This window comes from Torulaspora delbrueckii, chromosome 4 (genome assembly GCF_000243375.1).
Source record: "Torulaspora delbrueckii CBS 1146 chromosome 4, complete genome".
In the NCBI taxonomy this organism is placed as follows: domain Eukaryota; kingdom Fungi; phylum Ascomycota; class Saccharomycetes; order Saccharomycetales; family Saccharomycetaceae; genus Torulaspora; species Torulaspora delbrueckii.
Window position 1 is genome coordinate 615,009 of NC_016504.1, and position 25,008 is coordinate 640,016.

General features: G+C 42.5%; 19 protein-coding genes across 19 annotated transcripts; 11 read left to right on the forward strand and 8 right to left on the reverse strand.

Moving 5' to 3' along the window:
• Positions 1-654: 654 nt before the first annotated feature.
• TDEL0D03300 (tetratricopeptide repeat protein) lies at positions 655-2,967 on the forward strand (the record flags this gene model as incomplete). The annotated part of the gene is made up of 1 exon (XM_003681077.1): positions 655-2,967. The coding sequence occupies one exon, from the start codon at positions 655-657 to the stop codon at positions 2,965-2,967; it is 2,313 nt and encodes a 770-aa protein (XP_003681125.1).
• A 102-nt stretch (positions 2,968-3,069) lies between these two features.
• On the reverse strand, positions 3,070-5,925 carry PFF1 (Pff1p; the record flags this gene model as incomplete). The annotated part of the gene is made up of 1 exon (XM_003681078.1): positions 3,070-5,925. The coding sequence occupies one exon, from the start codon at positions 5,923-5,925 to the stop codon at positions 3,070-3,072; it is 2,856 nt and encodes a 951-aa protein (XP_003681126.1).
• A 197-nt stretch (positions 5,926-6,122) lies between these two features.
• HEM12 (uroporphyrinogen decarboxylase HEM12) lies at positions 6,123-7,238 on the forward strand (the record flags this gene model as incomplete). Its single annotated transcript, XM_003681079.1, has 1 exon — positions 6,123-7,238. One exon carries the CDS (start codon positions 6,123-6,125, stop codon positions 7,236-7,238), a length of 1,116 nt encoding a protein of 371 aa, XP_003681127.1.
• Positions 7,239-7,407: 169 nt separating this feature from the next.
• On the forward strand, positions 7,408-9,171 carry VMS1 (Vms1p; the record flags this gene model as incomplete). Its single annotated transcript, XM_003681080.1, has 1 exon — positions 7,408-9,171. One exon carries the CDS (start codon positions 7,408-7,410, stop codon positions 9,169-9,171), a length of 1,764 nt encoding a protein of 587 aa, XP_003681128.1.
• A 187-nt stretch (positions 9,172-9,358) lies between these two features.
• RDH54 (DNA-dependent ATPase RDH54) lies at positions 9,359-12,097 on the reverse strand (the record flags this gene model as incomplete). Its single annotated transcript, XM_003681081.1, has 1 exon — positions 9,359-12,097. The coding sequence occupies one exon, from the start codon at positions 12,095-12,097 to the stop codon at positions 9,359-9,361; it is 2,739 nt and encodes a 912-aa protein (XP_003681129.1).
• Positions 12,098-12,433: 336 nt separating this feature from the next.
• Positions 12,434-13,060, reverse strand: HSP26 (chaperone protein HSP26; the record flags this gene model as incomplete). Its single annotated transcript, XM_003681082.1, has 1 exon — positions 12,434-13,060. One exon carries the CDS (start codon positions 13,058-13,060, stop codon positions 12,434-12,436), a length of 627 nt encoding a protein of 208 aa, XP_003681130.1.
• Positions 13,061-13,535: 475 nt separating this feature from the next.
• Positions 13,536-14,072, reverse strand: TDEL0D03360 (uncharacterized protein; the record flags this gene model as incomplete). The annotated part of the gene is made up of 1 exon (XM_003681083.1): positions 13,536-14,072. The coding sequence occupies one exon, from the start codon at positions 14,070-14,072 to the stop codon at positions 13,536-13,538; it is 537 nt and encodes a 178-aa protein (XP_003681131.1).
• Positions 14,073-14,467: 395 nt separating this feature from the next.
• ALG14 (N-acetylglucosaminyldiphosphodolichol N-acetylglucosaminyltransferase anchoring subunit ALG14) lies at positions 14,468-15,184 on the forward strand (the record flags this gene model as incomplete). The annotated part of the gene is made up of 1 exon (XM_003681084.1): positions 14,468-15,184. The coding sequence occupies one exon, from the start codon at positions 14,468-14,470 to the stop codon at positions 15,182-15,184; it is 717 nt and encodes a 238-aa protein (XP_003681132.1).
• A 63-nt stretch (positions 15,185-15,247) lies between these two features.
• On the reverse strand, positions 15,248-15,994 carry TPI1 (triose-phosphate isomerase TPI1; the record flags this gene model as incomplete). The annotated part of the gene is made up of 1 exon (XM_003681085.1): positions 15,248-15,994. The coding sequence occupies one exon, from the start codon at positions 15,992-15,994 to the stop codon at positions 15,248-15,250; it is 747 nt and encodes a 248-aa protein (XP_003681133.1).
• Positions 15,995-16,400: 406 nt separating this feature from the next.
• On the reverse strand, positions 16,401-17,372 carry DET1 (acid phosphatase DET1; the record flags this gene model as incomplete). The annotated part of the gene is made up of 1 exon (XM_003681086.1): positions 16,401-17,372. The coding sequence occupies one exon, from the start codon at positions 17,370-17,372 to the stop codon at positions 16,401-16,403; it is 972 nt and encodes a 323-aa protein (XP_003681134.1).
• A 160-nt stretch (positions 17,373-17,532) lies between these two features.
• On the forward strand, positions 17,533-18,018 carry TDEL0D03400 (uncharacterized protein; the record flags this gene model as incomplete). Its single annotated transcript, XM_003681087.1, has 1 exon — positions 17,533-18,018. The coding sequence occupies one exon, from the start codon at positions 17,533-17,535 to the stop codon at positions 18,016-18,018; it is 486 nt and encodes a 161-aa protein (XP_003681135.1).
• Positions 18,019-18,153: 135 nt separating this feature from the next.
• On the forward strand, positions 18,154-18,486 carry RPC11 (DNA-directed RNA polymerase III core subunit RPC11; the record flags this gene model as incomplete). The annotated part of the gene is made up of 1 exon (XM_003681088.1): positions 18,154-18,486. One exon carries the CDS (start codon positions 18,154-18,156, stop codon positions 18,484-18,486), a length of 333 nt encoding a protein of 110 aa, XP_003681136.1.
• A 92-nt stretch (positions 18,487-18,578) lies between these two features.
• On the reverse strand, positions 18,579-19,562 carry HEM13 (coproporphyrinogen oxidase; the record flags this gene model as incomplete). Its single annotated transcript, XM_003681089.1, has 1 exon — positions 18,579-19,562. The coding sequence occupies one exon, from the start codon at positions 19,560-19,562 to the stop codon at positions 18,579-18,581; it is 984 nt and encodes a 327-aa protein (XP_003681137.1).
• A 722-nt stretch (positions 19,563-20,284) lies between these two features.
• TDEL0D03430 (uncharacterized protein) lies at positions 20,285-20,812 on the forward strand (the record flags this gene model as incomplete). Its single annotated transcript, XM_003681090.1, has 1 exon — positions 20,285-20,812. The coding sequence occupies one exon, from the start codon at positions 20,285-20,287 to the stop codon at positions 20,810-20,812; it is 528 nt and encodes a 175-aa protein (XP_003681138.1).
• Positions 20,813-21,174: 362 nt separating this feature from the next.
• ECM2 (Pre-mRNA-splicing factor ECM2) lies at positions 21,175-22,197 on the forward strand (the record flags this gene model as incomplete). Its single annotated transcript, XM_003681091.1, has 1 exon — positions 21,175-22,197. One exon carries the CDS (start codon positions 21,175-21,177, stop codon positions 22,195-22,197), a length of 1,023 nt encoding a protein of 340 aa, XP_003681139.1.
• Positions 22,198-22,236: 39 nt separating this feature from the next.
• On the forward strand, positions 22,237-22,824 carry TDEL0D03450 (uncharacterized protein; the record flags this gene model as incomplete). Its single annotated transcript, XM_003681092.1, has 1 exon — positions 22,237-22,824. One exon carries the CDS (start codon positions 22,237-22,239, stop codon positions 22,822-22,824), a length of 588 nt encoding a protein of 195 aa, XP_003681140.1.
• Positions 22,825-22,912: 88 nt separating this feature from the next.
• Positions 22,913-23,347, forward strand: TDEL0D03460 (uncharacterized protein; the record flags this gene model as incomplete). The annotated part of the gene is made up of 1 exon (XM_003681093.1): positions 22,913-23,347. The coding sequence occupies one exon, from the start codon at positions 22,913-22,915 to the stop codon at positions 23,345-23,347; it is 435 nt and encodes a 144-aa protein (XP_003681141.1).
• A 28-nt stretch (positions 23,348-23,375) lies between these two features.
• RSM10 (mitochondrial 37S ribosomal protein uS10m) lies at positions 23,376-23,936 on the reverse strand (the record flags this gene model as incomplete). The annotated part of the gene is made up of 1 exon (XM_003681094.1): positions 23,376-23,936. The coding sequence occupies one exon, from the start codon at positions 23,934-23,936 to the stop codon at positions 23,376-23,378; it is 561 nt and encodes a 186-aa protein (XP_003681142.1).
• A 121-nt stretch (positions 23,937-24,057) lies between these two features.
• Positions 24,058-24,957, forward strand: TRM7 (tRNA methyltransferase TRM7; the record flags this gene model as incomplete). Its single annotated transcript, XM_003681095.1, has 1 exon — positions 24,058-24,957. The coding sequence occupies one exon, from the start codon at positions 24,058-24,060 to the stop codon at positions 24,955-24,957; it is 900 nt and encodes a 299-aa protein (XP_003681143.1).
• Positions 24,958-25,008: the final 51 nt, after the last annotated feature.

Here is a 25,008-nt window from a genome sequence, read left to right on the forward strand (position 1 = left end):
TCATTACCTCAATCGATCAGAGTCAAAGCACATTGATTACCGTTCTCCCGAAGGCACCCGACCAAAAACGGCAAAGTCCAAGGATATGGACTTGGACGATTTTCCAGGTGTGTCTTCCGAATTCAAATCACACAGCCATCTTTTAGTACATATGTTCAAGAATGCTGGTTAGGAAGTAAATGACTCAGGCGATGGCCCAGTGTCTAAGTTCTATACGGCCCAAAGCTACCATGCTGTGTCCCTTTTCGGAAATAAACTCGGTAGACCGTCCCAATTGAGGAGGAATTCTATTGGTTGCCCCTCACAATCACTCAATTAGGTAAATGAGGGTCGAGCGCGTGCCTGTGTTTCAAAAAGGCCCCAATCGGGGAAATGTGGATACAATAGGTCCCGTTTAGGGCATAGAGGGAGGAGCCGCAAGACGAGAGGTATCTAATGCCGGCCAAGGCATTCGTTGTCAACGGAGAGGTTCAGATAGTTAGCTGCAAAACGGGTCGCAAGGTATGCATGTCGCCTCTTGGCGTGCGGGAAAATTCAACTGATATTATTGTTGAAACATATATAAGTATTTGTAAAGATTTGGGAATTTCAGAGATACGTTCCCTTCGCAACGGATCTCTGAGAAAGGTGTGGCTGATCGTGGGAGCATGTAATATGGACCATATCGCTTCCTTGAGTAATGAAATAACTTTGGCGTGTGGGAGTTTGGCGCTTCGAATGAATAAGATGTCTTTAACTTTAGAGCTTGTTTCTCGTGTTCTTGAAAAGAACCCGAGTGACAAGGCAGCTTTAATGTTATTGGCAAAAACTCATTTGTTGAAAAATGAATATAGCGATGTGATAGGGTTACTGCAGGCGGTAGACAAGGATCGGAAGTTGTGGGAAGTTTTTTCTTTGGCTTGTTATAAGTTGATTCGATTTGATTTAGCTGTAGAGGCTATTGGTCACTGTGAAGAAGAGGATGATAAACATGACGAGGATATCAATCTTGGCGTGCGTCATTTGGAGTGTAGAATCTTGTTGTTGGCTGATGCGAAGAAATATCCGTTGGAAGCCACTGTACAGAAGTTTGAAAGGACGCTAAAATTGACGCAACGGTCCAAAAGGCCTTCGATTCATCTGGAGGCACTTTTCACTAGAGCCCAATTGTTTGAAAAAAACAATCAATGGGGGAAATGTTGTAACGATTTACAGGACTCTATCGATATTTTGCAAAGTCCAGATGCAGTAAACCATTTCCATGTGAAAGATTTTATCTTCAAGGCGACTTTTGCCTATATCTATAAGGTTTTTCTATCATGGAAAATGCATGCTAATACACAACTGATTGATCAGTTGTTCCGTGACTCGATGAAATTTGCTCATACTACCAGGACGCTGCAATCAGTCAACTTGGCGCAATTCATATACAAGATGCTTAGCCACCAGGAAATCGATCTCCAAGGATTTATGAACGAGGTGGCTTCTTATACAGATGACCTCAGGCCTTTTGCGTGTTATATTGTTGCAAGAGCTTTAATTGAGTCTGACTTGCAGGGAAACGATGCAAAGGCTTTTGAGTATTTACAGCTGTCATTGACATTGAATAAAAACAAGCCTCACGTGTGGATATCAATGGGATCCATGTTCTTAAGGAGCAAGAGGATTCCTGATGCTTTATCGGCGTATTCTAAGGCACTAGAATTAGTTCATTCAACCAAGGAAACTCACAATTTTCTATCGAAACACTTACTTCCCGGTCTTAATGAAAATGTCAAGTCCTTTGCTTATTTCGGTACTGCCCAAGCTTATATGATGTCAAATGACATTGATAACGCATCGGTGGCTTTGAGACAATGTTTAAATTCCTTATCGGGCGACGATAAAGATGCAATGGAAAAGAGTGGGCTGGAAGATTTGATCAATGTCTTGAACATATCAATGTCTGTCGACTTGGAAAAATTAAAGGAAAGTTTGACTATCCCAGAAATTCCACTCTCATTGTTCTTAAACCCGATGTTCTATCTTCAGGAGAGTCAAGTTTTCCAAATCAAGGAAACAGTACTCGAAACTTCACGCACAACATTGAAATCAATGCCACTCGCCATACCTCCAACCACCACTGAGTCAACCCCAAAGAACAATCCAAATTTTAAGAAAAAAATTATGAAGAAACCACATGAAACCGTTAAACCTTCAAAGCTTCGTAGAAGGAAACGGAACGATATCTTTAGAAGAGCCAACCTATCAATCTCCAAGAACAAACACATTACTAATCACCCCAAGAAGAAACAATCGCATCATCCTGAAAACGACAATCATACTCCTAATACTCCTGCATCAAATAATCATACCCATAGCTACGACCATCCCATTTTGCATAATCGCGACTCAAGTAACCGCGTTAATGAAACCAATTCAAATTCCAATCATCAAGATTCTCAAATCAATAACAACACCACTGGCATCGAGCATATCAATATTCAATCATTCCCATCAATCCCGTCATCAACTATTTATGATTCCAATTTTATTCCGCAGTATGGTTCTCTCTACGTCAATAATGAACAGAGTCACCTCACTCGCGCTGCACCATTCAATCACACAAACATTACTGCATCAAACACACCTAGCATTTATCCACATCCAGCACAAGTGATTCATTATTTTCAACCTGTTGATTTTCCTGCATCTCCATCATTTTATTATCCGCAACCATCTCTTGAAGAGGCTTACAGAAATAACTCAAACGGCATGGACTCTCATTCACCACCCCAAACTTATGGCCGTCCCGTAATGATGCCACAATATTCAAATTCATTCTACCCCTCGGATCAGCCGAGATTCTCGGCAAGCTTACCAACCCGAACTGCACCCTTCATGACCCAACAACCACTACAACAGCAACGCCCATTTCTGCCAGCTGATAATTCTAATTGCGATTCTACTTCTGGTGATTCGTCGCAAATCGCTAGCTTTATAAATTAGTAACTTTTTAGGTGATCTTTAATTTTGTCAACTGTTGACGTTATGAGTTTATTTATTAATTTCGATATAAGATCAATTGTAGTTTCGCGAAAAAAGACCAGTTCATAGAGTAACACTATCCATGAATTTGAACAGACCCTTCTCTCTATTAGTGTAAATCACGTTCACGGGAGAGTATTCTAGAAGTTCATCAAAAGCAGGTAACTTCCTTTTATGACTGTGTCCGAGTTGGCTTTCCGAGTCATATTCTCCCCAGAAGCAAGTGACGGTTACTTCTAAAGCATCTGCATCTCTATCTTCCCGCTTACTATTAGTGTTGATTATGTTGGGTAGCCATTGAACCCCGATGTTGTAGTAGGGTTTATCGAAATCTAGCTTATGCAACTGAACTTCATTGATCCCCGAAGACAGTTTGATGACCTCGAGTGTAGTGTTTTTACCCATACCCTCTTTGTCTATTGTAATTTGCCGCACAGGTGAATTGGTGTTGAAATTGGAGTTGAATCTCACCTTACATGCTCTGTTTTCTCTAGCGTTTATTCTCAATACAGCGTTGATGGGGGCATAAGAAGATCTATCAGCCGAGTTTCTATCATCTTTCAAAATTTCAATAGCGAATATGTCTTGTGGCTTCAACGGACTGCTGGAGTCGAAGAGGTTGGGAGGATACCCCACATAAGAACATTGCTCGTTTCCATCACCCAAGCTTTCGCACCAAACTTGCTTTCTCTGCTCCTTGACGCTAGGTAGGTCATCCAACACAGATGAGACAAAACCTCCCTTTCTCCCAAGCACGCTAACTATAGCATCCGTACTATTATTCATATCCACTGTTTGTTCAAACCGCAATTTGAGAGGAGACTGCTCTGTGAATGGAGACTGTAATAAAGAGAGAGCCAGGGAAATACCGAAAGATATAGCAAATAAAAGTCCGACTAGGTAATTCAATTTGTAGGTGAAGGGTAACAAAGGTAATACGATCAGGATGCTACCAAGGAATAGAATGTTCCAGGTGTTAATGGTGGACTTTGACCCCTCCTGTATGGTTTGATTCAAAGCATCGAGTATCAAATCGACACTGTTGAACAGAAAAAAAGTTGCAATTGGCAGCGTGATTAGAAATTGTAAACTCCAGTCGTAATTTAGCGCTTTAGTGATAAGTCCTTTGACAATTGGTTTGCTTTTGTGATCGTCCTTACTTTTACTGGTCTGAAGAAGTGGTGCTCTCTCATCTAGTGGTACTTCCTCTGAATGTTCATGCTGACTTCCATTTTCATTGATACCGCTTGAACGCCCACTACCAATAGATTGCTGATCCGGCTCACCACCTCGTTCTTCATCGACGATTTGAGAGCCATACGAGGTCTCTGCTTGAGGTCTTTTTGATGCAACTGGTTCAGCTCTCTTCTTCCCAAACGAACGACAAATGTAACCCATGATGCAACCGAGTGAAGTTGTCATGTAGAAAATTGTGAATGGGTAGGTTCCAGTTTCTTTGTAGCCCGAGGTGTAAAGTTTCACTGTTTGAACGAAAAGATTGATCCACAATAGAACAGCCAGCTCTCTTAATGCTATAGTCTTAAAATCGGCGGTCCGAGACAAGTATTCGAACAGAGATAAAACCAGGTAGTTGATCAGGACAAACTCGGACGATAGAGCGAACAATGGGCTCAAATAGTCGCGAGAAATAATGAAAGGGTTTACCGCCTGTATGAAAGATTGTGTCCCACGGACGAGACCAATAGAAATCGCTAGTGACAAAGGAAGTCTCAACCATATGTTCCAAAACCCCTTCGTCTCCTTGTTCTTCTTTCTTCCGATAAAATCCACGAGAAAAGTCAATACTGGCATTAAGACCAATAAGGTACTACCCGAGCGAAATAGCGTCTTAGCACTAATTGTCACGAAACGGAGACCCAGTATGTCAAAATAAACAGCTGCTGTGAAATCCTCGTCATCAATGTTGGAGTTCATGACCATGTAATCGCTTAACTGCCAAGCCGTGTGAAACATATGCCATAGCGCTTCTCTAGAAGTATATTGGATAGAGTCCTTGATGGTATGATAAAGATCTCTGGGTTTATAAAAGGCAATATCGAATCCTCGCAATTCCTTTCGAGCGTAAACAACAAAATCCGTTTCGCTTCTCACTAACCTATCATTGAAACCTTGCTGGTATATCGAGTTCCCGAATGGTGACTTAACGACGGCCTTTTGGTACATTTTTGCCGTTGAAGCATCGGATGTTCTGAAAAGTACTGACTTACCTCCAGTTCCAGTTCCCTCCAGATTGATAAAATAGAGTGTGAGGTTGGACCACGGGTGGGAAAAGAACGCTTCTGCCCCCAGCAAACCAAATTCTTCGTTATTATTGAAGTTGAATAGCATCGTTCTCTTTGGTTGTTCAGCAGCGTAATAATCTAGAATCCCCAGTAGTGACACAATTCCTTTGCCATCATCGGTTGCACCATGACCAGTTGGCACTGAATCATAATGAGCAGAAAGGAGCAAAGCAGGCAACTCAGATATTTTTCCCTCTAGTTTAACAAGGATGTTACCAGATTCAAAATAAGAGATTTGACCAAAGCTCGTGGTACTGTTGACCTTGTTAACTCGCTTGACAATAGTGCTTCTTCTTTCCGCAACATCATCGGAAACCTTTGCATATGGTACTGATTGAGTAATATTTGTAACACGATCGAGGAGGTAGTCATGGACTTCGACATTGGCCCTGGAAGTATAAGGGTGGAAAGTTTCCGTAATATTTTGTAAATCTAGCCATGCATTCTCCAAAAGTGTTGAAGATCTATGGAAATCACTCGACGAAGGTAATACATATTTATAATGGGTGTGGTCGTAGACGTATAATATCCCAATTATCGCGTAAGTCAGCACACATAACAGACTAACGGTCGTCTTACGAAACCGAAAAATGGACCTAAAGACCTCAGCCAGCATTTATCAATTCAACAACCACTGAGATACCGTCTATACCCAAATCTTTGAAATATCTGTCTAAAACCATAAAGCTGAACGTTTAAAGGCTGAAAAATACAACCGAGATGAACTTTTTCCTTAGAGCAGAGAACAGTCGAAAAGCATAATAGTGCCAATTGACACTAAGCTGCTACATTTCTCGGTTGCCAAGATATAACATGGGCTCATCACAATCAGTCGCTAGTCAGGACTTTGCTCAATTGAAAAATGACCTACTATTGAGGGCTGCTAGAGGTGAAAGAGTTGAGAGGCCTCCATGCTGGATTATGCGTCAGGCGGGACGTTATCTGCCTGAATATCATGAAGTCAAGAATGGTCGTGATTTCTTTGAGACATGCCGTGATGCAGAGATCGCTTCTGAGATCACTATTCAGCCGGTAAGACGTTATGCTGGTTTGCTGGATGCTGCTATCATCTTCAGTGACATCCTTGTGATCCCCCAAGCAATGGGTATGAAAGTGGAGATGGTTGAAGGTCATGGTCCCAGCTTCCCAGAACCTTTAAGGACTGTGGATGATCTCGTAAAAGTCCTAGATTATGAAGTTGACGTCTTGAAAGAATTGGACTGGGCATTTAAGGCAATTACCTTGACGAGAAAGAAACTAGACGGCCAGGTTCCTCTATTTGGATTCTGCGGTGGTCCATGGACTTTGTTGGTTTACATGACTGAAGGTGGTGGTTCCCGTTTGTTCAGATTTGCGAAGACATGGATTAACGAGCATCCCGACTGGTCACACAAGCTGCTACAAAAGATTACAGACGTAGCAATTGAGTTCCTTGCTCAACAAGTTGTTGCAGGTGCTCAGATTCTTCAAGTCTTCGAGAGTTGGGGTGGTGAGCTATCGTCCGACGACTTCGATGAGTTCTCCCTTCCTTACTTGAAAGAAATTGCTGCCAAGGTTCCAAAGAGACTAGCAGAATTGGGTGTTACAGAAAACATACCAATGATTGTCTTTGCTAAGGGCTCATGGTATGCTTTGGACAAACTTTGTGGTGCTGGCTACAACGCCGTATCTCTGGATTGGTTATGGAATCCAAAAGAGGCTACTAAGATCAATGACGGTCGCGTAACCCTGCAAGGTAATTTCGACCCTGGTGCAATATATGGTACCAATGAGAATATCACCAAGAAAGTCGAGAAGATGATAAAGGGCTTTGGTGGTGGTAAGCAGCATTATATTGTAAATTTTGGTCATGGAACGCATCCATTTATGGACACCGAGAAGATCAGATTTTTCCTAGAAGAATGCCACAGAATTGGTTCTCAAAAATAAAATCGTCTTGTAAATAAATAGCTTATATTGAATATACCGAGCATATTTTCACCTTTTTCGTTGTGTTAATAAGAGAACGCATTTGATTTACATATGTTTTATGGACTGAAAAATTCTTTAATTAAAATACCAGCAACAGGAATAAGAAGCGCCCAACTTGGTTTGAATCATGGTAGAGGTCACACAATTCAAAAAGAATGACCTGTACATCTACGAACTGTCAGCAAATGTTTTAGACTCACTGAAATTAATAACTTTTGATTCGACCCTTCATGAGGTGGACCCTGTCCCAACTGCAACTGCAGCAGCAAATGGAGCTAGTGCACAAACTACGAAGCCTACTTCTGATTCATTAGAATGTAATGTATGTGGGATGACCTTTGAAACTTTGCAACGCAATAGAGAGCATCGTAGGACCGATTTGCACACTTATAATGTGAAGAGAAATATGAAAGATTTGTCACCAATTGGTGAGGACAAGTTCCAGGATCTTATCTCTAGTAAAGAGGGTACTCCTCATGCTACTGATATCCATAACCCCAGTGCAGATGATGATCAGGAGGATCGAGATAACGATGAAAGTGAATCTGATGAATTTTACCGTGAACAAAGCAATTTTCTGGACGACTTGCTGGAAGATGAAGTGACCAATATGTCGATTGACGATAACTCGGGTGGTGTCGTGAGTCATCTCAATACGAGATCTCCTCAAATATATTTCAATTCGACACTTTTGCAAAACTCAGATGCTTTTGGCATCTATAAGGCACTCTTCACAGAAGATCAGACAATCAAACCTCTTCAATCAGTGAAAGAATGGAATTTTAATAAGGATCAATCATCAACCGTGTCCGCTCTCTTCATGGTTGGTGGTGGGCATTTTGCGGGCGCTATAGTTTCTCATCAGAGAGCCAATGTAAATGGGAACGCACGAAAGCAGGATCAAAGTCTACAAGAACAAGCTGTGGTTTTCCTGGAACATAAGACCTTTCACAGATATACCACAAGACGTAAACAAGGTGGTTCACAATCGGCTATGGATCAAGCGAAGGGGAAGGCAAACTCAGCCGGTTCAGATCTTCGTAGATACAATGAAGCAGCTTTAAAGCTGGACATAAAAAATCTGCTGGCTGAATGGGAGCCTTATTTAAGAAACTGTGAGAATGTATTTCTCAGAGCAACGAACATCCATGAGAGAAAGGTATTCACTGACAACAGGGAGATAAAAAAGATTGAAAATAAAGTCAAATCCTTTCCATTCACCACAGGGAGACCTACTGTCGCAGAACTAAAAAGAAGTTGGTGCGAATTGTCTTACCTGAAAAAGGTTGCAAAACCACAACCCCTTGCATTAAAGGAGCCAAATGTGTCCTCTGACATAACGAAAACTTCTAAGAATGAGGATAAAGAACCAAGCAAGGAGATTTCTCCGGAAGAACTTCATACAAAGGAGCTATTGCAATTTCTTAAAAAAGCAAAGGCCCCATTACTAGTCGCATACCTGCGAAAGCGTGGTCTTGATGTCAATTTTCGTCTGGCTCCCAAATCCCAGTACTCAGTGACGCCAACTATGCTACACTTTGCCGCTCAGCAAGGTTTAAGACAGATGGTCACAATTCTTATCTCCAATTTGAAATCTGATCCATGTATTGAAAACGAGTATGGCAAAACGGCATGGGATTTAGCAAAAAGTTCAGATGTCAGGTACGCATTTCAGCTGGCCAGGCATAAGCTTGGCGAAAATTATACAGATTGGTCAAAATCTCACATAGACAAGCCACTAAGCAGGGAAGATATCGACATACTGAACAAGGAAAAGTTGGATAATGAAAAGAAGGAAACTGATGAGGCTATTAAACGTGAGCTAGAAAATGTGAGAGAAAGACAAAAGGCAGAGCTAGAGGACAAAAAGAGGTTCTGGGAGAACTCTTGAAGGTAATGGGCCTCCTATCTCACAAAATCTCAACTCGTTGAGTGAAGATCAGAGAAGGAGACTGATGAGAGAGCAGCGTGCAAGAGCAGCGGAAGCAAGAATGCAGAAAAGATAGATTCGATAAAGCAGTATATAATGCAGGTAATAGGACTTTGATCTGCTGAATTGACAGTGCTAGGCCGAGAGTTTATTCGCCTGGCTTAACAAAGACAAAGACTACATCACTTGAAAGCCGTCGTACAGCTTCAGTCGCGACAGTATCTAGTAAATCATCAACTTTTCTTGGATTTATGTGCTTGTATCCCACAAGGCACTTCTTTATGAGATTTGTTTGGACTTTTTCTATCTTAGCATTATAATCTTCAATAGTCTGCTGAGCGTCAAGTGCTGTTTGCCAGGAGTCCAGCTTATTTGCCGTTACAGGGCTCGGAGTAACGTCTCTGGTTTCTTGATCTTCAATGGTAATTTCTTCTCCTTCCCCTTCGCAGGAGCATATCAAATCATGCGTATTGCTTGATACATCGGTCATTACTGTGAAGAGATTCTTCAAATCCTCTTTGTTAAACAAGTCGTCATCGGCATGACCGTTCTCTGCCTTATTGTCACACAGGAATTTTTGACTTAGACTGTGTTTTGCAAGCTGTCTTTGCAAAATCTTTTCATCGATACAACCAGCAGTAATCAGGCGGTATATGTAGCATGGCCTCTTTTGACCATCTCTATGAATCCGGGACATTGCCTGTAAGTCCACTGACGGATTCCAGTCGTTGTCAAATAAAATTAATCTTGACGCGCCTATGAGATTCAAGCCCACACCTCCAGACTTTGCACTTAGAAGAAATGCAAACATGGTCGGATCTCTGTTGAACGAGGTGACAATTGAATCACGTCGCTTACTTTGTGTTGAGCCATCTAAGCGGCAGGTTTTCATATCTGCCGATCGCATCAAGTTTTCGATGATGTCGAGTGTTTGAGTGTAATTCGAGACTACGACAACTTTCTCACCATCAGTACCATTTCTGATGCGTTCAAGTAATGCCATGAGTACCTTGAGTTTGCCCGAATTCAATGCACGCTGATACTTTGCGGATATCTTTGAATTCTCAAGGGTCGAGTGGTAGAATGAATCACTGGAGATGAGAGACGGAGAATTGCAGACCTTTTTGAGAAGCGTTATCAAGGATAATGAGGAGTTGGCATTCAGGCCTTTTAAATCAATTTGGGCACCCTGCAAGATGTCTTTAAATGCCGAAACTTGAGCTTCTGTGGGTTTGCAAAAGAGTATCATATCCGTCCTGGGCGGCAAAAATTCGGCTAAAATTGAGTTTGTTCTTCGTAACGTGAATCTCTGAGTAATTTCAATCATTTCTTTTGATCTCTCTTCACCCTTCTCAACAGCCAGTTCATTATATCGATTGGCAGGATCTCGAGCGCGAAGGATTGGATTCATAAATCGCTTCTTGAAATGTGAGAACGATCCCAATATTCCGGGATTAATAAAATCAACCACTGTATAAAACTCATTGAGATCGTTTTGTATTGGGGTCCCTGATAGTAACACCTTTTTACCTATATCAAGTGACTTCAGAATGTTGAGAATTTTCGATGCACCGTTCTTCAACCGATGGCCTTCATCACAAACTAGTAAGTCGAGAGCGTCCTTTCCTGATTTAAGCTCATTAGAAACAGTCAATAGTTTTTCATATCCGATGATTAGAACTTGATACGTTCGCTGGACTTTGAGGAAATTTCGAACATCATACTTATCTTTCTCTGCTGTATTACTTGGGCTCAGAGTTAGTACACCAATTCTCGAGAGGTTTAACCATTTTCCAAATTCGCGTTTCCAATTAGCGATCAACGTGACAGGACACACAATAAGCACTTTACTGCACAGCCCTTGCAGTGGCACGCCCGATTGTGAGCACGGTACTTGCGAAGCCATGGGAGTTTGCTTTAGTAAAGTCCAGATCAGTGCTATTGTCATCAGTGTCTTCCCCAACCCCATTTCATCTGCTAGCAAACAACCGCTGATATCTGAGTCCCGCTCTAATATCAGACTGGTTGTAGTCTGGTCTATTGTCGGGGGTTTGCCTGTTGGCTTCGCTAAACCAGAAACACAGTCGTACATAAACTTCACACCCTCACGTTGGTGTGGGCGTAAGTTCTTGCCAACTAGAGGATCAACTACTACATCCACATCTGCTTCAGCGAATTTATTCATAAGAACGGGGCTCTCAATTTTAGAAATGTCAAAGACTGGCAAGTACTTTTGTTTGACACTCTTGAGTGGCCCGGACAATGGAGTAAGTATCTTCGAGGGTTTGAATGCAGACTTGAATTTTGGCATTGATTTCTTCTCGAACTGCTCAGGTATAGGGATTGGAGGCGACGGCGACAATCCTTTCTGACCTGAAACCTCACTCTTGGCTGAATTTCTCCCGTTAATCTTAGAGGTATTGTTGGATTGCTGTAAAACAACTTTAGCTTCCCGACGTTCGTCTGCGGATACGATCTCGTAGTCTAGTTGAATCTCCAGGCCTCCTGCCCTGAAAATGGTCTCAGTAAGCTCATTCTCGCCAGCATAAGAGGAGCCACCTATAAACTTGCCAGAGTCATCATAAAATGTAAATCGGTCTGGGCTTTTGGAAATTGCGTATCCATCGCCGTTCCAAGTTTTATGCTTCTTATTGGTTGGTTTCCGGTGCATCAAAGTGTAAATCTTCTGGCAGGCTACACTTGTTCCTTCAACTGGGCCAGCAGCATATGGAGTCTTTGGTCTCTTAGGTTCTGAACGCGGAGCTTGGGACGATGGAGTTCTCTTGAAGCCTACAGCTTTTGCAGGAGAGCTTTTTATGACGGCTTCTGTAGCGCCTATTCTTCTTGGTGGCTTGAAAGGTTTGTTTTCATATTTTGGTAAATGCATCTAATCCTGAGAAGCAGCAATAATGCGTTCCCGGTCTCGTTAGTGACCTTTGCCAACGTCTATCAACCACCAGCCACTTTCAAACAAGGTACTTAAAGAAGCGAATGTTGGTCAAATAATTGATTTCAGGATTTTTCTGTTTAACGCGTTATTGACTTTTTTTTTGGCTCATCGAATCATTCTCGCGTTTAATGTAGAAGCTAAATTGCTAACTAAACATATATTGATTTAAACAAACAAACTAAACTCTTATTTCTCATCGTTATACGTATTTATATATTCATCCATTCATTCATAAAATAAAGCTACTGCTGAACATTGCAATAGGGATCTCATCTAATTGCCCCAAGATTCTTCAGAAGAGATTTCGATTTTTTTGACTGCATCTTCTCCATTCTTGGATGGTTCAAGCTTAGGCACAGTCAAAGTCAAGATCCCGCTGTTGTAATCGGCCTTGATGTTGTCGGCATCTATACGAGGGTACTCGGGCAAGCTGATGACTCTCTTAAACTTACCGTACGCACGTTCTTGCACCTTCACTTTGTCTTTGTCCTCTGCAGATGAGCCGGAAGGAATTTCACCTGTAATCACAATTTGGTTCTTTTCCTTGTGGTATTCCAAATGAATGCTCTTCTTGTCCTTAACACCAGGGACAGTGACCTTAATGTCATAATTCTTGTCATGATCTAAAATATCGACCGGAGGTGTTAAATTGGAGGAGCCAAAATCTCTAGGCAAAATTGACCAGTCGTTGTCAAACCAGTCAGTCAAATGCCTAGGAGCCTGGACTTCCCTCGATGCATTGTCCTTCTTGGCAACCTGTTTTTCGTCCTGTCCACCGGAAGCTATTTGACGTCTGGGTTGGTAGGATCCGTAACCGTGGTTATCCAATGCTCTGTTAAATGCATCCACTTCGTTGTTAATAGCGTCGAAAAAGCTGAAGAATGGTGAGTTGAAAGACATTATCTAATATTTTTTTTTTAATTGAATGTGTTCTGCTGAAGTACAACAGTTGAAGAGAGCTTATTAGAAGGACATAGCTGTCGTATTTATATGTTACAGTTGCGGCCTTAATTTCTTAGACTTCCATACCACCCCCAACTAGCACTCCTCATCGAAATTTCTCTCATTTTCTGGCAATTTTTATTGAGATTATTTTTTTTTTTTTTACTGACACTTTGTCTTGAAGCGACCCCTATGGTTGTAGCACCTGCTAGAAAATTCCAGCCAAAGAGCTTGAGGAAATGAAAAATACTCAAATGCGGGACCCCAATTTCCCCAGTTTGCAGTGTTATTGGTACCGTATACTATCACGATCCCCTAGCAACCTTGTTGAGTTCCTCGGAGTTCTTTTAAAATAACGCTATGAGTGACAAACCTGCTTGCACTACATAATTACCTCAACGTGTTAAAAAGTCTATATACCCAGTGATTATCCTTATTCAAAATCTAAATTCGTCCTAATGTACCGAGAGCTTGTTCCATCTGCTCGCAGACGGCAATCAAAATTCATATTGTGCGATTTATCAATGATTTGACAGTCCTCTTCGTACTCCTTTTCCATGGCATCATATAGCAGATCACGAATGGATGTAGTGCTAGTGGAAGAGAACAGTGAAGATACTGTACTCCCTGTAGATGCAATACTCTTGTTTGAGTGACTCGCTTGCATGGTACGTGTATCGAGTTTTTCGAAATGTCTAATCGCCAGATTGTAATCTCTCACCAGCGTATTATCCAATATCACACTACTTCTCTTAAGCTTTCCCTTTCTCTGTGGTTTTTTTGTGCTGTTCATAGTGGAACTAGTCGATGCGAAATCATCCAAAGGTAAAGTATCAGCAGATTTGTTCTTCCCCTGGTATGCATCAAACTTGTCTTCTTCATCCAGTGCGCCCTGCGCAGTTATCGAAGACCTGATGTCGAGGAACATAGAGTGTCTTTTCTTACTGTTAGCCTTGGTACGTCTAAGCATAGTGGAACAAGTGGAATTCTGGATTATTTGAAGAGCTTGTTGAGAGTACCAGCCTGTCGAGAGTACCAGCCTATCGATCAACGAAGACAGTCCTTTAAGTAATAGAATGGACACCAAAGTTAGTCAAAAGATGCATTACTCGAGATTTCGTGAAACTCTCAAATTGGAAGATAATCAAGGGAATTAATTTTTCGCATCATCGCGTATTCGCGTTCATCTAATTATTGGACTTGAAAATTATCTCGAGATGAGCTTCAAGTGCTGCAGTAAAAAGGCGATTGTGAGTCTGAAGAGCCTGGCCAGCGACAGATCAAGGCATCTATCCTTTCTTCAAGAGTTGCGGTATTCTTAGGCTTCGTTTGGTACGAATTATCGATACTTAACTAGGCTCTGTGATGAAAGTGGAATTTGTGTTTGTAGGGCTGTTGCTCGCATACGCTGCCCTTGTGGTACGTTTGATTTCTATTTTACCATTCTTCAAAGGGTACAGTAATGGTTTTGATAATCAAGACGGGTCCTTGAAAGTGTCGCTGTTCGAACATAAGGCTAAGCGGCCTTTACGATTATTTCTATTTCTAGGATCCGGAGGTCATACAGGCGAAATGCTGAGACTGATTGAGAATTACAAGAGAGTTCTACTTGCCAAGGGCAACACCATATGCGTCGGATATTCGGATCAAAAATCAAAAGAGTGCTTTGTCAGGTCAATAGCTAGCGAATATCCCGATTGTCGATTTGAGTACTACCAATTTAAAAAGGCGCGAGAGGTCAATGCCAGTCTTTTGCAGAGTTTGATATCTGTACTGCAGACTTTACTCACTTCATTAAAGAACGTGATAAAGATCTCAAGCGATTTTCGCCAAGGCCCACACCTTGTGTTATTGAATGGACCCGGAACTTGTTGCATAATTGCTACTTGGTTTAAGATGCTCGAATTTCTCAATTTTGCACAACCATGCTCCAATCTTGTCTATGTGGAATCGCTGGCGAGGATAAACACATTGAGTTTGACTGGAAAAATATTGTACTACATTGCCGATGTTTTTATAGTTCAATGGCAGGAACTCACCTCACAAAATCCAAGAGCTAAATGTTTCGGTATACTCGTATGATCTTCATTAAACTTACATAAACCATCTATCGAATAGATATATTGTACACATAAATCAAGCTCCTTATTTTCTGGAGTTGACAATGTCAACGAATTCTGGCTTCAAAGAAGCACCACCGACCAAGAAACCATCGACATCGGCCTTGTCCTTGAAAGAGGCCACGTTGGAACCGTTAGCGGAACCACCGTATAGGATTCTGGTCTGTTGAGCGACCTTGTCACCCAACTTAGCAGCCAATAGCTTTCTTAGAGAAGCGTGGATGTCTTGAGCATCTTCAGCAGTAGCGGCCAAACCGGTACCAATAGCCCAGACTGGTTCGTAAGCAACAACAACGTTAGTCCAGTCCTTGACTTCGGCAATGGCAGCGTTCAATTGTCTTTCACAGACATCTAGAGTAACACCAGCCTTCTTTTCTTCCAAAGTCTCACCGATACAGAAGATGACACCAGCACCTTGGTCCAAAGCGAACTTGGTCTTTTCAGCGATCAACTTGTCATCCTCGTGGAAGATAGTTCTTCTCTCGGAGTGACCTAGGATGACCCACTTAGCACCAACGTCTAGGACTTGGTCAACAGAGTTTTCACCAGTGAAAGCACCAGAAGCCTTGGTCCAGGTGTTTTGAGCACCGACGGTAATTTGCTTCTTTTGGACCAAAGAAGCGGTGTATTCCAAGTATGGAGCAGGTGGACATAGAACAACTTCAACGTTCTCTGATAGAGAAGCTTGGTTCAATCTTTCAACGATTTCCTTGATAGATTTCTTGGAACCGTTCAATTTGAAGTTACCACCGACGAAAAAAGTTCTAGCCATTGTTATGAGTTGTTATTGTTGTTATTTGAGATTTTGTTGTACTGTCCAAAATGTAGAAACTAATTCAGGGAACAATTTCAATTGAATAAAGTTGTTTATATATGATCCAACTGCAAAAATTCATGTAACCTAGAAATCGCGAGATCAACCCATAATTACGTGCATGCATTCCAACAAACCACTAGTGAGACCACACACGACACCACAATTGCAATTGCATAACCACTATTCGCTATTCATTGACGTTGTAGTGTGAACCGTAGGCTGGCTGTTCTTGTCTTCGAATAAGTTCTTTCAAGTTGTGTGACGGCAGCCTGAAAAAAATAGTGGAAGCCGAGAAAAAAAATAGTGGAAGCCGTTTTTATTACCAGTATGACAATGAACTGCTATGAGTATGATAGCGTTGTCAGCACCATTTGGGAAGCTCTGTTCTGAGAACATATCTATCCGTGGAGTTGTCGAACTCCATGACTATCATACTGCCGTTCGGCACATTTGTAAACGATTCGAATTCTTCGTATGTCCACCGGAACCATTTCATGAGGAAAACTCTACAGTAGATACCGTGAGTGACCAGTACTACGGCATCTCGAGGTCTCTTGTTCGTGCGTTCGAAATATCTGTAGAGTGTCTCTTGGAAACTGGCTACTCGGTCGTAAACGTCTGCTGCACTTTCACCCTCCGGGAATCTATAAAAGAAGTGGCCGTAGGTAGATCTTTTTTTCATCACGTCTTGCATGCTGTTGACTTGCTGAAAGTTACCGAAATCCTGTTCTCTAATTCTGGGGTCGTCCTTAACGCGGTATTGAAGAAAGTTCTTACCATCACTCAATTCCTCCACTGGAGAGCGCCTTCTGTTCTCGTAGAAACCACTGGGGAATGTTGGTGGATACCACAGTGCAAACTTACTCTTGCCTGTTGTGTGATACTTTTCATCTTCACTCACTTTGACGCCGCAGTTCAATTCGTTGTATTCATCAAACACATTGAGTATCCCCTTCAAAGTCTGTCTTGCTCTCTTATATGGAGAAGTGTAAAAAACCACATTGGTATCCTTCTTCTTACTCAACGGTGAGTAGTTTCTAAGGGGTAGTTCTTTTTTGGTGCCATTTTCTTCCTTACATTGTTCTTCAAGCTTATCGACTATTGAATAGTCGTCCAAGTTTAACACTCGTAACAAATCGATCCCAGCCTGTCTTGCTTGCTTCCAACCGTTTTCAGTCAAGGGAATTTGATGGTTTGGGGTGTGTTGGTTAATCGTCTTGTCCTTATTGGATTCACTCTCTCCATGCCTGATTAGAATGATAAGTCTCGGCTTGTGGCAAGTAGCTGCTTCAAATACTGGTTCACTCATCTGGCTGGTCTGCTCGGTAGGCATGGGAACCAATTCAGAAGACCCTTTCAGCTTTTAAAATGTATTGTTAATCAATTTTTAGTTCGAGCCTTTTTTTCAATATTTCGGTATGGAACTTTCGGGGGTCAGATTAATACATCGACTGATCGATCAATAGAAGCTACTATCGATCAATGGGTCGACCATGTTTAGAGTAGAATTAACTAGGATAGCTGGCAATAATGCCAAGCTTAAAAACCCAACGAGGAGACTGTTTTGGAATTGGTTTAGCAGTGGACTGGGGAAGGGTCCCGAGACAAGAGAGCCAAATCAGATGTTTTTATCGATACGGAATGAGAATGAGATGACAGATACGTTGATTGCCAGTAGTAAGACCCCGTTGATTATGAATTTTACGATGAGGAACAATGCCCCTTGTGATAAACTTACGGGTGCCCTAAACAGAATTGTAACATTGGAAACCGACAAGAAAGTGAACGTAGTAGACGTCGAGACCGATTGGTCAGGTACGAAGGAGTGTACGTTGCGGTTTGGTGTCAATAACATCCCAATGCTTGTGGCAGTGAGGAAAACTTTTCCCGTAGATTACTATACGCCCAAGGATTTGACCAACCAAGACGTAGACTGGTATGGGTTGAAAGCGTGGATCGAGAAGAACGCTGATCCATAGCCCTTAGACGGCCACTTAAGCATCCAAGTGCATCGTCACGTGACCGTTGTACTCTTAGTATGGTATGTAGATCATTGAAAAAGTGTTAAAGCTCATCACCACCAATGGAGGCTCGGTTATAGAGGTAAACGCAGTATGTTGTCGTTTTGCCCACTTTGTAACAATATGTTACTTATAGCAAGTGCCGATAGTGGTGTTTACTCCCTATCGTGCCGATCATGTCCCTATGAATTTCCGATCGAAGGTATCGAGATTTATGATCGAAAGAAACTGCCCCGGAAGGAAGTCGATGATGTGCTTGGAGGAGGCTGGGATAACGTTGATCAAACAAAAGTACAATGTCCCAATTACGATATCTGTGCTGGTGAAAGTGCGTATTTTTTCCAATTACAAATTAGATCTGCGGATGAACCGATGACTACTTTCTACAAATGTGTCAACTGTGGTAACAGATGGAAGGAGAATTGAAAGAAAAAAGATTGGTTGTGTGTATCATACTATCAAAGCATGAAAATATATAAGAGATTTATAGACATTAAGGGCATCAGCAAATACGAATATCAAACCCATTCTCTGGCCTTCGTAGTCACTTTGATCAATTTTTCCTCTTCAGAACCCGGTTCTGGATGATGGTTGTAAAGCCATGAGGCGTATTCAGGCAATGACATTAGGATGGACTCTACACGAGAACCAGGAGTTCTCAAACCGAATTGAGTACCTCTATCGTAGATCAAGTTAAATTCGACGTATCTACCACGTCTAATGGCCTGCCACTTCTTTTGCTCAGGAGTGTATGGAGTGTCCTTACGCTTTGCGATGATTGGCAAATAAGAAGGCAAGAAAGCATCGAAACAGTCCTCAACCATCTTCAAGATCTCTTGTGGATCCCTCTCATCGTAATCATCGAAGAAAATACCACCAATACCACGAGTTTCACCACGATGAGTGATGTAAAAGTACTCATCACACCATTTCTTGAAACGTGGGTACAACTCTTTGTCGTGTTTGTCCAAAGCATCCTTGTGAGTTTGGTGGAACAACTTGGCATCTTCCTCATACAAGTACGAAGGAGTCAAATCGGCACCACCACCAAACCACCAAGCCTGTGGAGTTCCATCGGGGTTCCAAGTCTCAAAATAACGGTAGTTCAAATGCGTAGTTGGAGCATGAGGATTATGAGGATGAATAACCATACTTAGACCACATGCAAAGAACTTGACACCATCCGCATGAGGAGCACCAGTAGCAGGATCGCTTACCAGGTTCAAATTCTTATGATCATGCTTCATAGCCGTAACCGCCTGTGGAGAGAGCTGGCCGTAGACAACAGAGACATTCACACCACCTTTTTCATAAGTTTCACCGTTTTGGATAACCATTGAGGTACCTCCACCACCATCGTTACCACGAGTCCAAGAATCAGCAGTAAACTTGACGGTATCTAAACTCTCTAGACCTTGAGTGATCTCTTGTTGCTTACGACGGATAAGTGCTTCCATCTGTTGCCTAATAGGCAAATGTTGAGGATCCTGAGGTGCTGGCATATCTGATTGGGGCATTTCGAAAGTAGCAATTGAATTCTAAGATCTGGTTGCAACTCTGTATATATTTATACGTTCTTGCAACAATAGCTTGTTCGTTTAACAGCGTCTTGTAGTCGATCTGAAATCTAGTGGGACTTCTAGGTGGGATGATATGATTGACAGCGTTGGTTGAAAAAAGTGAAAAATTACAGTTGTTAAACGACATGCAAGGTTGAGCGAGCTAAACGACAAAGTTCGCCGAACCGGCTGTTACAGACCAAAACGTGTCACGTGATCGAGACCCGTCCTTTATCAGCCGGCCAAGATATTTTTGCGCCGCCCGGAAAAACTTAAATTTATCCGAGATTCTCGACCTGGCGATATCCCACGGGTGATTCCCCTTTCGGACCGCGCGATTGAGTAATATTGACGCGGCACACACTCCTATCTTACCAACTACGCCCATTTCGAGGTTATGGTTGGCTTGGCTTTCTTGGCTCTATCTCTTGACTCTTGGCGAGGAGTTTGCGGTTATTCCGCTTGCGGGAAACGACGCACAATTTTTGGGCTGGGCAAGACCCTGAACACCCGAAGAGTGACGGCAAAAAGTCTTGGCATTGTGTGCTTTTCCCGGTACAGAATAACCTTTTCGCATATAAAAAGAGGGACCTGAGATCGCCTGTCCCTGAAGGCTTGGCTATTTTTTTATTTTCTGAAATCGCACAATAAAAAAGCGAATATAAATGATCTCACAACCAGTCTCTGTACTACCACTGCCGCTTGCCAGTGATGCTGGTATCGAAAGAAAATATTTCACACTATTACCATCGATAGCGGACACACACGTGATCGAGGACGATCTTAAGTATAGATTAAACAAATGTGCTTTCGATTCGCCCAGGCGGGTGTCCGTGAATTTACCTACTCCTTCCACTTCGCCCATCTCTTCGTTGAGCGACTTTCGCACACTGCCTATCTCGCCAGCTAGCAGTGTATATAATAGTGGGAGTGAATCCTCGACTTCCACTGATAGCTCTAGAAGGAATCGAGTCTCAAAGCAGGAAGCGGGAGTTTCAAAAGTTGAACAGAGACGCAGGCACGTTTGTAAAGTTTGTTCTAAGGGATTCACTACATCGGGTCATTTGGCAAGACACAATAGGATACATACGGGTGAGAAGAATCACTTTTGCCCACTAGAAGGTTGCAATCAACGGTTTAGTAGACATGATAACTGCATCCAGCATTATAGAACGCATTTGCGTAAGAAATAGCATAAATATATATACATACTTAAATTCATGATAATGCCCTAACGATTTGGTGATCGTTGTATGGGTGCCCGGTTTTTTTCATATAAAAAATGCGAGCAAGAAAAAGTTTAGATCGAAAGTTTTCATCACTTTCAAGAGGGTGTGAGTGGACGTTCATCAGTCGAAGGACGTTTGATCACCGATTTTAGTTGCAATCTTTGAATGATGATAACCATTATAACAACAACTTGAATTTCTTCAACCGAAATCGAAATGTGGAGATAAATTTTGACATAGCTTTTTAACCCTGATCGAAATTGCAACGAAAAATCGTTTCTTGTAAATAATTATTCACTTCACTTGTTCGTAGTAACATACCAACCATGGACGATCCTCCTGTTGTGTGCGATCCATGTTTGGGTGATTCGAGTAACATTCGTATGACAAAAGCCACGAATGGCGCTCAGTGCAAGATATGTACATTGCCCTATACGTTGTTCCATTTCAAGCCTCACATAAGAGATGCAAACTTAACAAAGACTGTCATATGTCGGAGATGTGCTTTGCAAAGGAACATTTGTCAATGTTGTATGCTCGATATGGTATGGCATATCTCTGTACAGTTGCGAGACCAGATGCTGGCGATGATACAGAAGGATCGTAATGTGGTGACTGAGGAAGCGCAGAACGATATGATGAGAAGGTTTTTGGCCTTGAAAGGTGGTAAACTGGGTGGGGCCCAAATTACGAGTGATCCTAATGAGATCCATAGTGTACTGAATAAGTTACAAGAAGTGTTACACAGTAATCCGGTGAGCGTGGTGAAAAAGATTGAATCGGCACCGTTGGAAAAATTCAAACAATATGATATATCGTCGTTACTTCGGAAACTGCCCTTAAAGGATTCATTCGGTACTACTGAACCGTGTAAATCGTTCTTTCTGTACAATGTCGATGCGTCGATTCCAGAGTGGAAGATTTCCAAAGCGATCGCTGAAACTGTTAACAATGAGCAATGGCAAGACAGGGCTACGACCGCGTTGGTTGTTAATCACAAAGCGAAATGTGGTGGTATAAGGTTCAAGAGCGAAGAACTGGGCCAGAAGTTTGTCGAGACGTTGCAATCGAGTGGATCAGCTTTCAAAACGGCTGAGAATTTGGAAAGAGGAGTGTTAAAGATCGATCATTTCCGTCTCTTCGTCATTCCTTGGACTTCAGGATTTTCTGCAAGCTCTTTTGGAGCTACTACTGGCGAAAATATCAAACTTAGCCTAAGTCTTGATAAGTTGATAAAGCTCGAAAACTCGGCCAACTTGACCGCGGCGGCGGCGCCAGAGAAAACCAAAAAGAATAAAGTCACAAAGAAGAGACAAACTCCAAAAAGAGTCTCTAATTTAGAACTATAAGCTTCAAATTTTACCAAGAATCACCACCAATTTTACCCAATGAATAGTTGTCTAAACCGCTTGCCAAATTTCCATAAAAAAATCACTGAATTGAGAATTATTAAATTGATTAGCATGCTTTGGTTCATATTAGTAGAGTTACCTCTACGGCTGATAAAGACACTGATATTTGCTCGACCCGCGCAACTCGAGACTTCCTCGATCCAAGGACGTTATCATTATCAAACTGCCTCGTTAAGCGATGTAATGACAGAAGCATACCTTTCTAAAGACTTCTCACCACTAGAGACATCGGGGAAATATACGAGATTATATTACTCTCCCACGCTTGGACTAGTGGTATCATTACTTGTCTTTGGCACTGTTCTGAGATTGAATTTCCTGAGAAAGACGCAGTTGGGATTAAAGAGCAGTTTCCCAGTAAGAGCACCAAGAAAGAGATTACTTGATGTGCGAAACATTCCAGTCGAGTACGATGAAGAGTTAAACACTTGGTGTACTTTGAACTGTTCAACTGCTAAAGGGCGGAAAAGCGCTATGGGGATCCCCAGGCTAGGATTACCTCAACAGACGGTCCAATCAGGTACAATCGCCAGATCACTCATTTTCCAACCCACAAGAAACTGAGATAGATTAAATTAAAGAATTAATAATTATATAACAAAAAAAGTTGCCGCGATTCGCCTTGCCACCGCCACTTCACCAATCCACCAAAATGTCAGATACAGAAGTAAGGGCCCAACTACGTGAGATCTTTAGACGTGAAGGACTAGGTGACTCCACAACAGTGTTGCAGTTGCTCTCGCAACTAATACCCGAGTCCCTACAGGAAGAATGGCTAGATCAGATGGCCGAAGCGGACAAGAAAGGGTGTCCCGAATCGTTTGTGGACTCACTACCAAGAGTACCAAAATCAGAAATCTCACCCTCGAGTAGTTGTTCGATATGCTATGTAAACTATCTCAACGATGGGTATCCCCTAGTGGTACGCCTACCACATTGCGGACACGATTTCGACCTAGAATGTTTATCCGTGTGGTTCAGCAAGAGTACTAGCTGTCCACTATGCCGTGATGACGTGTTGTCACACCGTGCAGAGGTCGATACGAGCCAGGTCGAATTAGAGGAAGACTGGGGGATGTACGGTTGAATCTATATACAGGACTATTGTAAACAAATCACAGATGTCTCTTGAAATCGGGACTATTGAGCAATTCAAGCACTTTATCACCGACAGCTTCGTCCATCGAGTTTGCCGGTGTATTATTTTGAGGTAAAGCAGCATCAGAATCCAATTCCAGTGCGATAGGGGATTTTTGATAAACATTACATTTCATACCAACCCCGGTGATTGCATGCTTAGAAATATACGAAAGCCATATTTGAACAACATCAGGATTTGAGTCCCAGACTCTGATAAGTCTCTTATGTGTGTGTCTTTCAAAATTTTCCTTCGATTTGGCGTGTGCAAATGGCGACCGTATCACAGTCCAACGTTCACGTCTAGTGGGGAGTGGTTTTGGCCCAGTCAATGGCATACCTAGGTAGTAACCTGCCCTGAGGATGAAATCCGAGTAAAAATCGAGATTCTCATTATCGTAAGAACGCAATTGCAAATCAGCGACCAAGTCACCATGTTCAACAGGCAGTTTCAAAGGAGCATGATAAACTGCTTCCACATTAACAGGTAGTGCTTTAGCCACACTGGATTGTAGCCTAACGCCAAGACGTCTCAACATTGTCGCTTGGTGTGTTGGTGCCTGACTGTGAGTGTGCTAGTGATGATTCTTTTTTTTTTCTACCGGCGCTTTTCATAGCTATGAAAAAATCCACCACTATAGAGAGACAAAGAATCAACCAATGGGTAAGAGCAGTAAGGACAAGCGTGATTTGTACTACCGTAAGGCCAAGGAGGAAGGCTACAGAGCCCGCTCAGCCTACAAACTACTTCAATTGAACGACAATTTCCATTTTCTCGATGACCCATCATTGAAGCGCGTAGTAGACCTATGCGCAGCTCCAGGTTCCTGGTCCCAAGTACTTTCACGTAAACTATTCGAAGGATCAGACCAACAAGACCGCCGCATCGTAGCGGTAGATTTACAAACCATGTCCCCCATCGATCACGTGACCACCCTCCAGGCTGACATCACCCACCCCAGAACCCTGCAACGAATCCTCCAGCTATTCGGCGACGAACCCGCAGACCTAGTGATCAGCGACGGCGCACCAGACGTAACAGGTCTACACGATCTCGACGAATACGTACAACAGCAGCTCGTCATGAGCGCCCTACAACTCGCATGCTGCGTACTCAAGCCAAAAGGCTCCTTCATAGCAAAAGTGTTCCGGGGTAGAGACATAGACCTACTCTACTCCCAACTAGCCTGCCTCTTCACCCACGTGACCTGCGCCAAACCAAGATCTTCAAGAAGCACCTCTCTCGAAGCCTTCGTCGTATGCCAAGGATACCAACCACCTGCCGACTGGACTCCCAAACTGGATCCCAGTCAATCAGTACAACAATTCTTCCAGCATTGCCTACCGAATGGCAAACACATAGCGCCATTCATGGCATGCGGGTCCCTCGAAAGCTTCGACTCGGACGCAACCTATACTAGCACCTGCAGTACAGACCCCATCGCGACAGGAGATAAGCACAAACCCTCGCTAAATCCGGTCCAACAACCAACGAATCCACCTTACAAGCAGGCCCTGCTACTGAAAAGACAAGGAAGACTTTCCAGGCACGTGCGCTGATGCAGTAGACGCCACACTACACGTGGCCTGGCGACGGCGCTCCGGTTATCT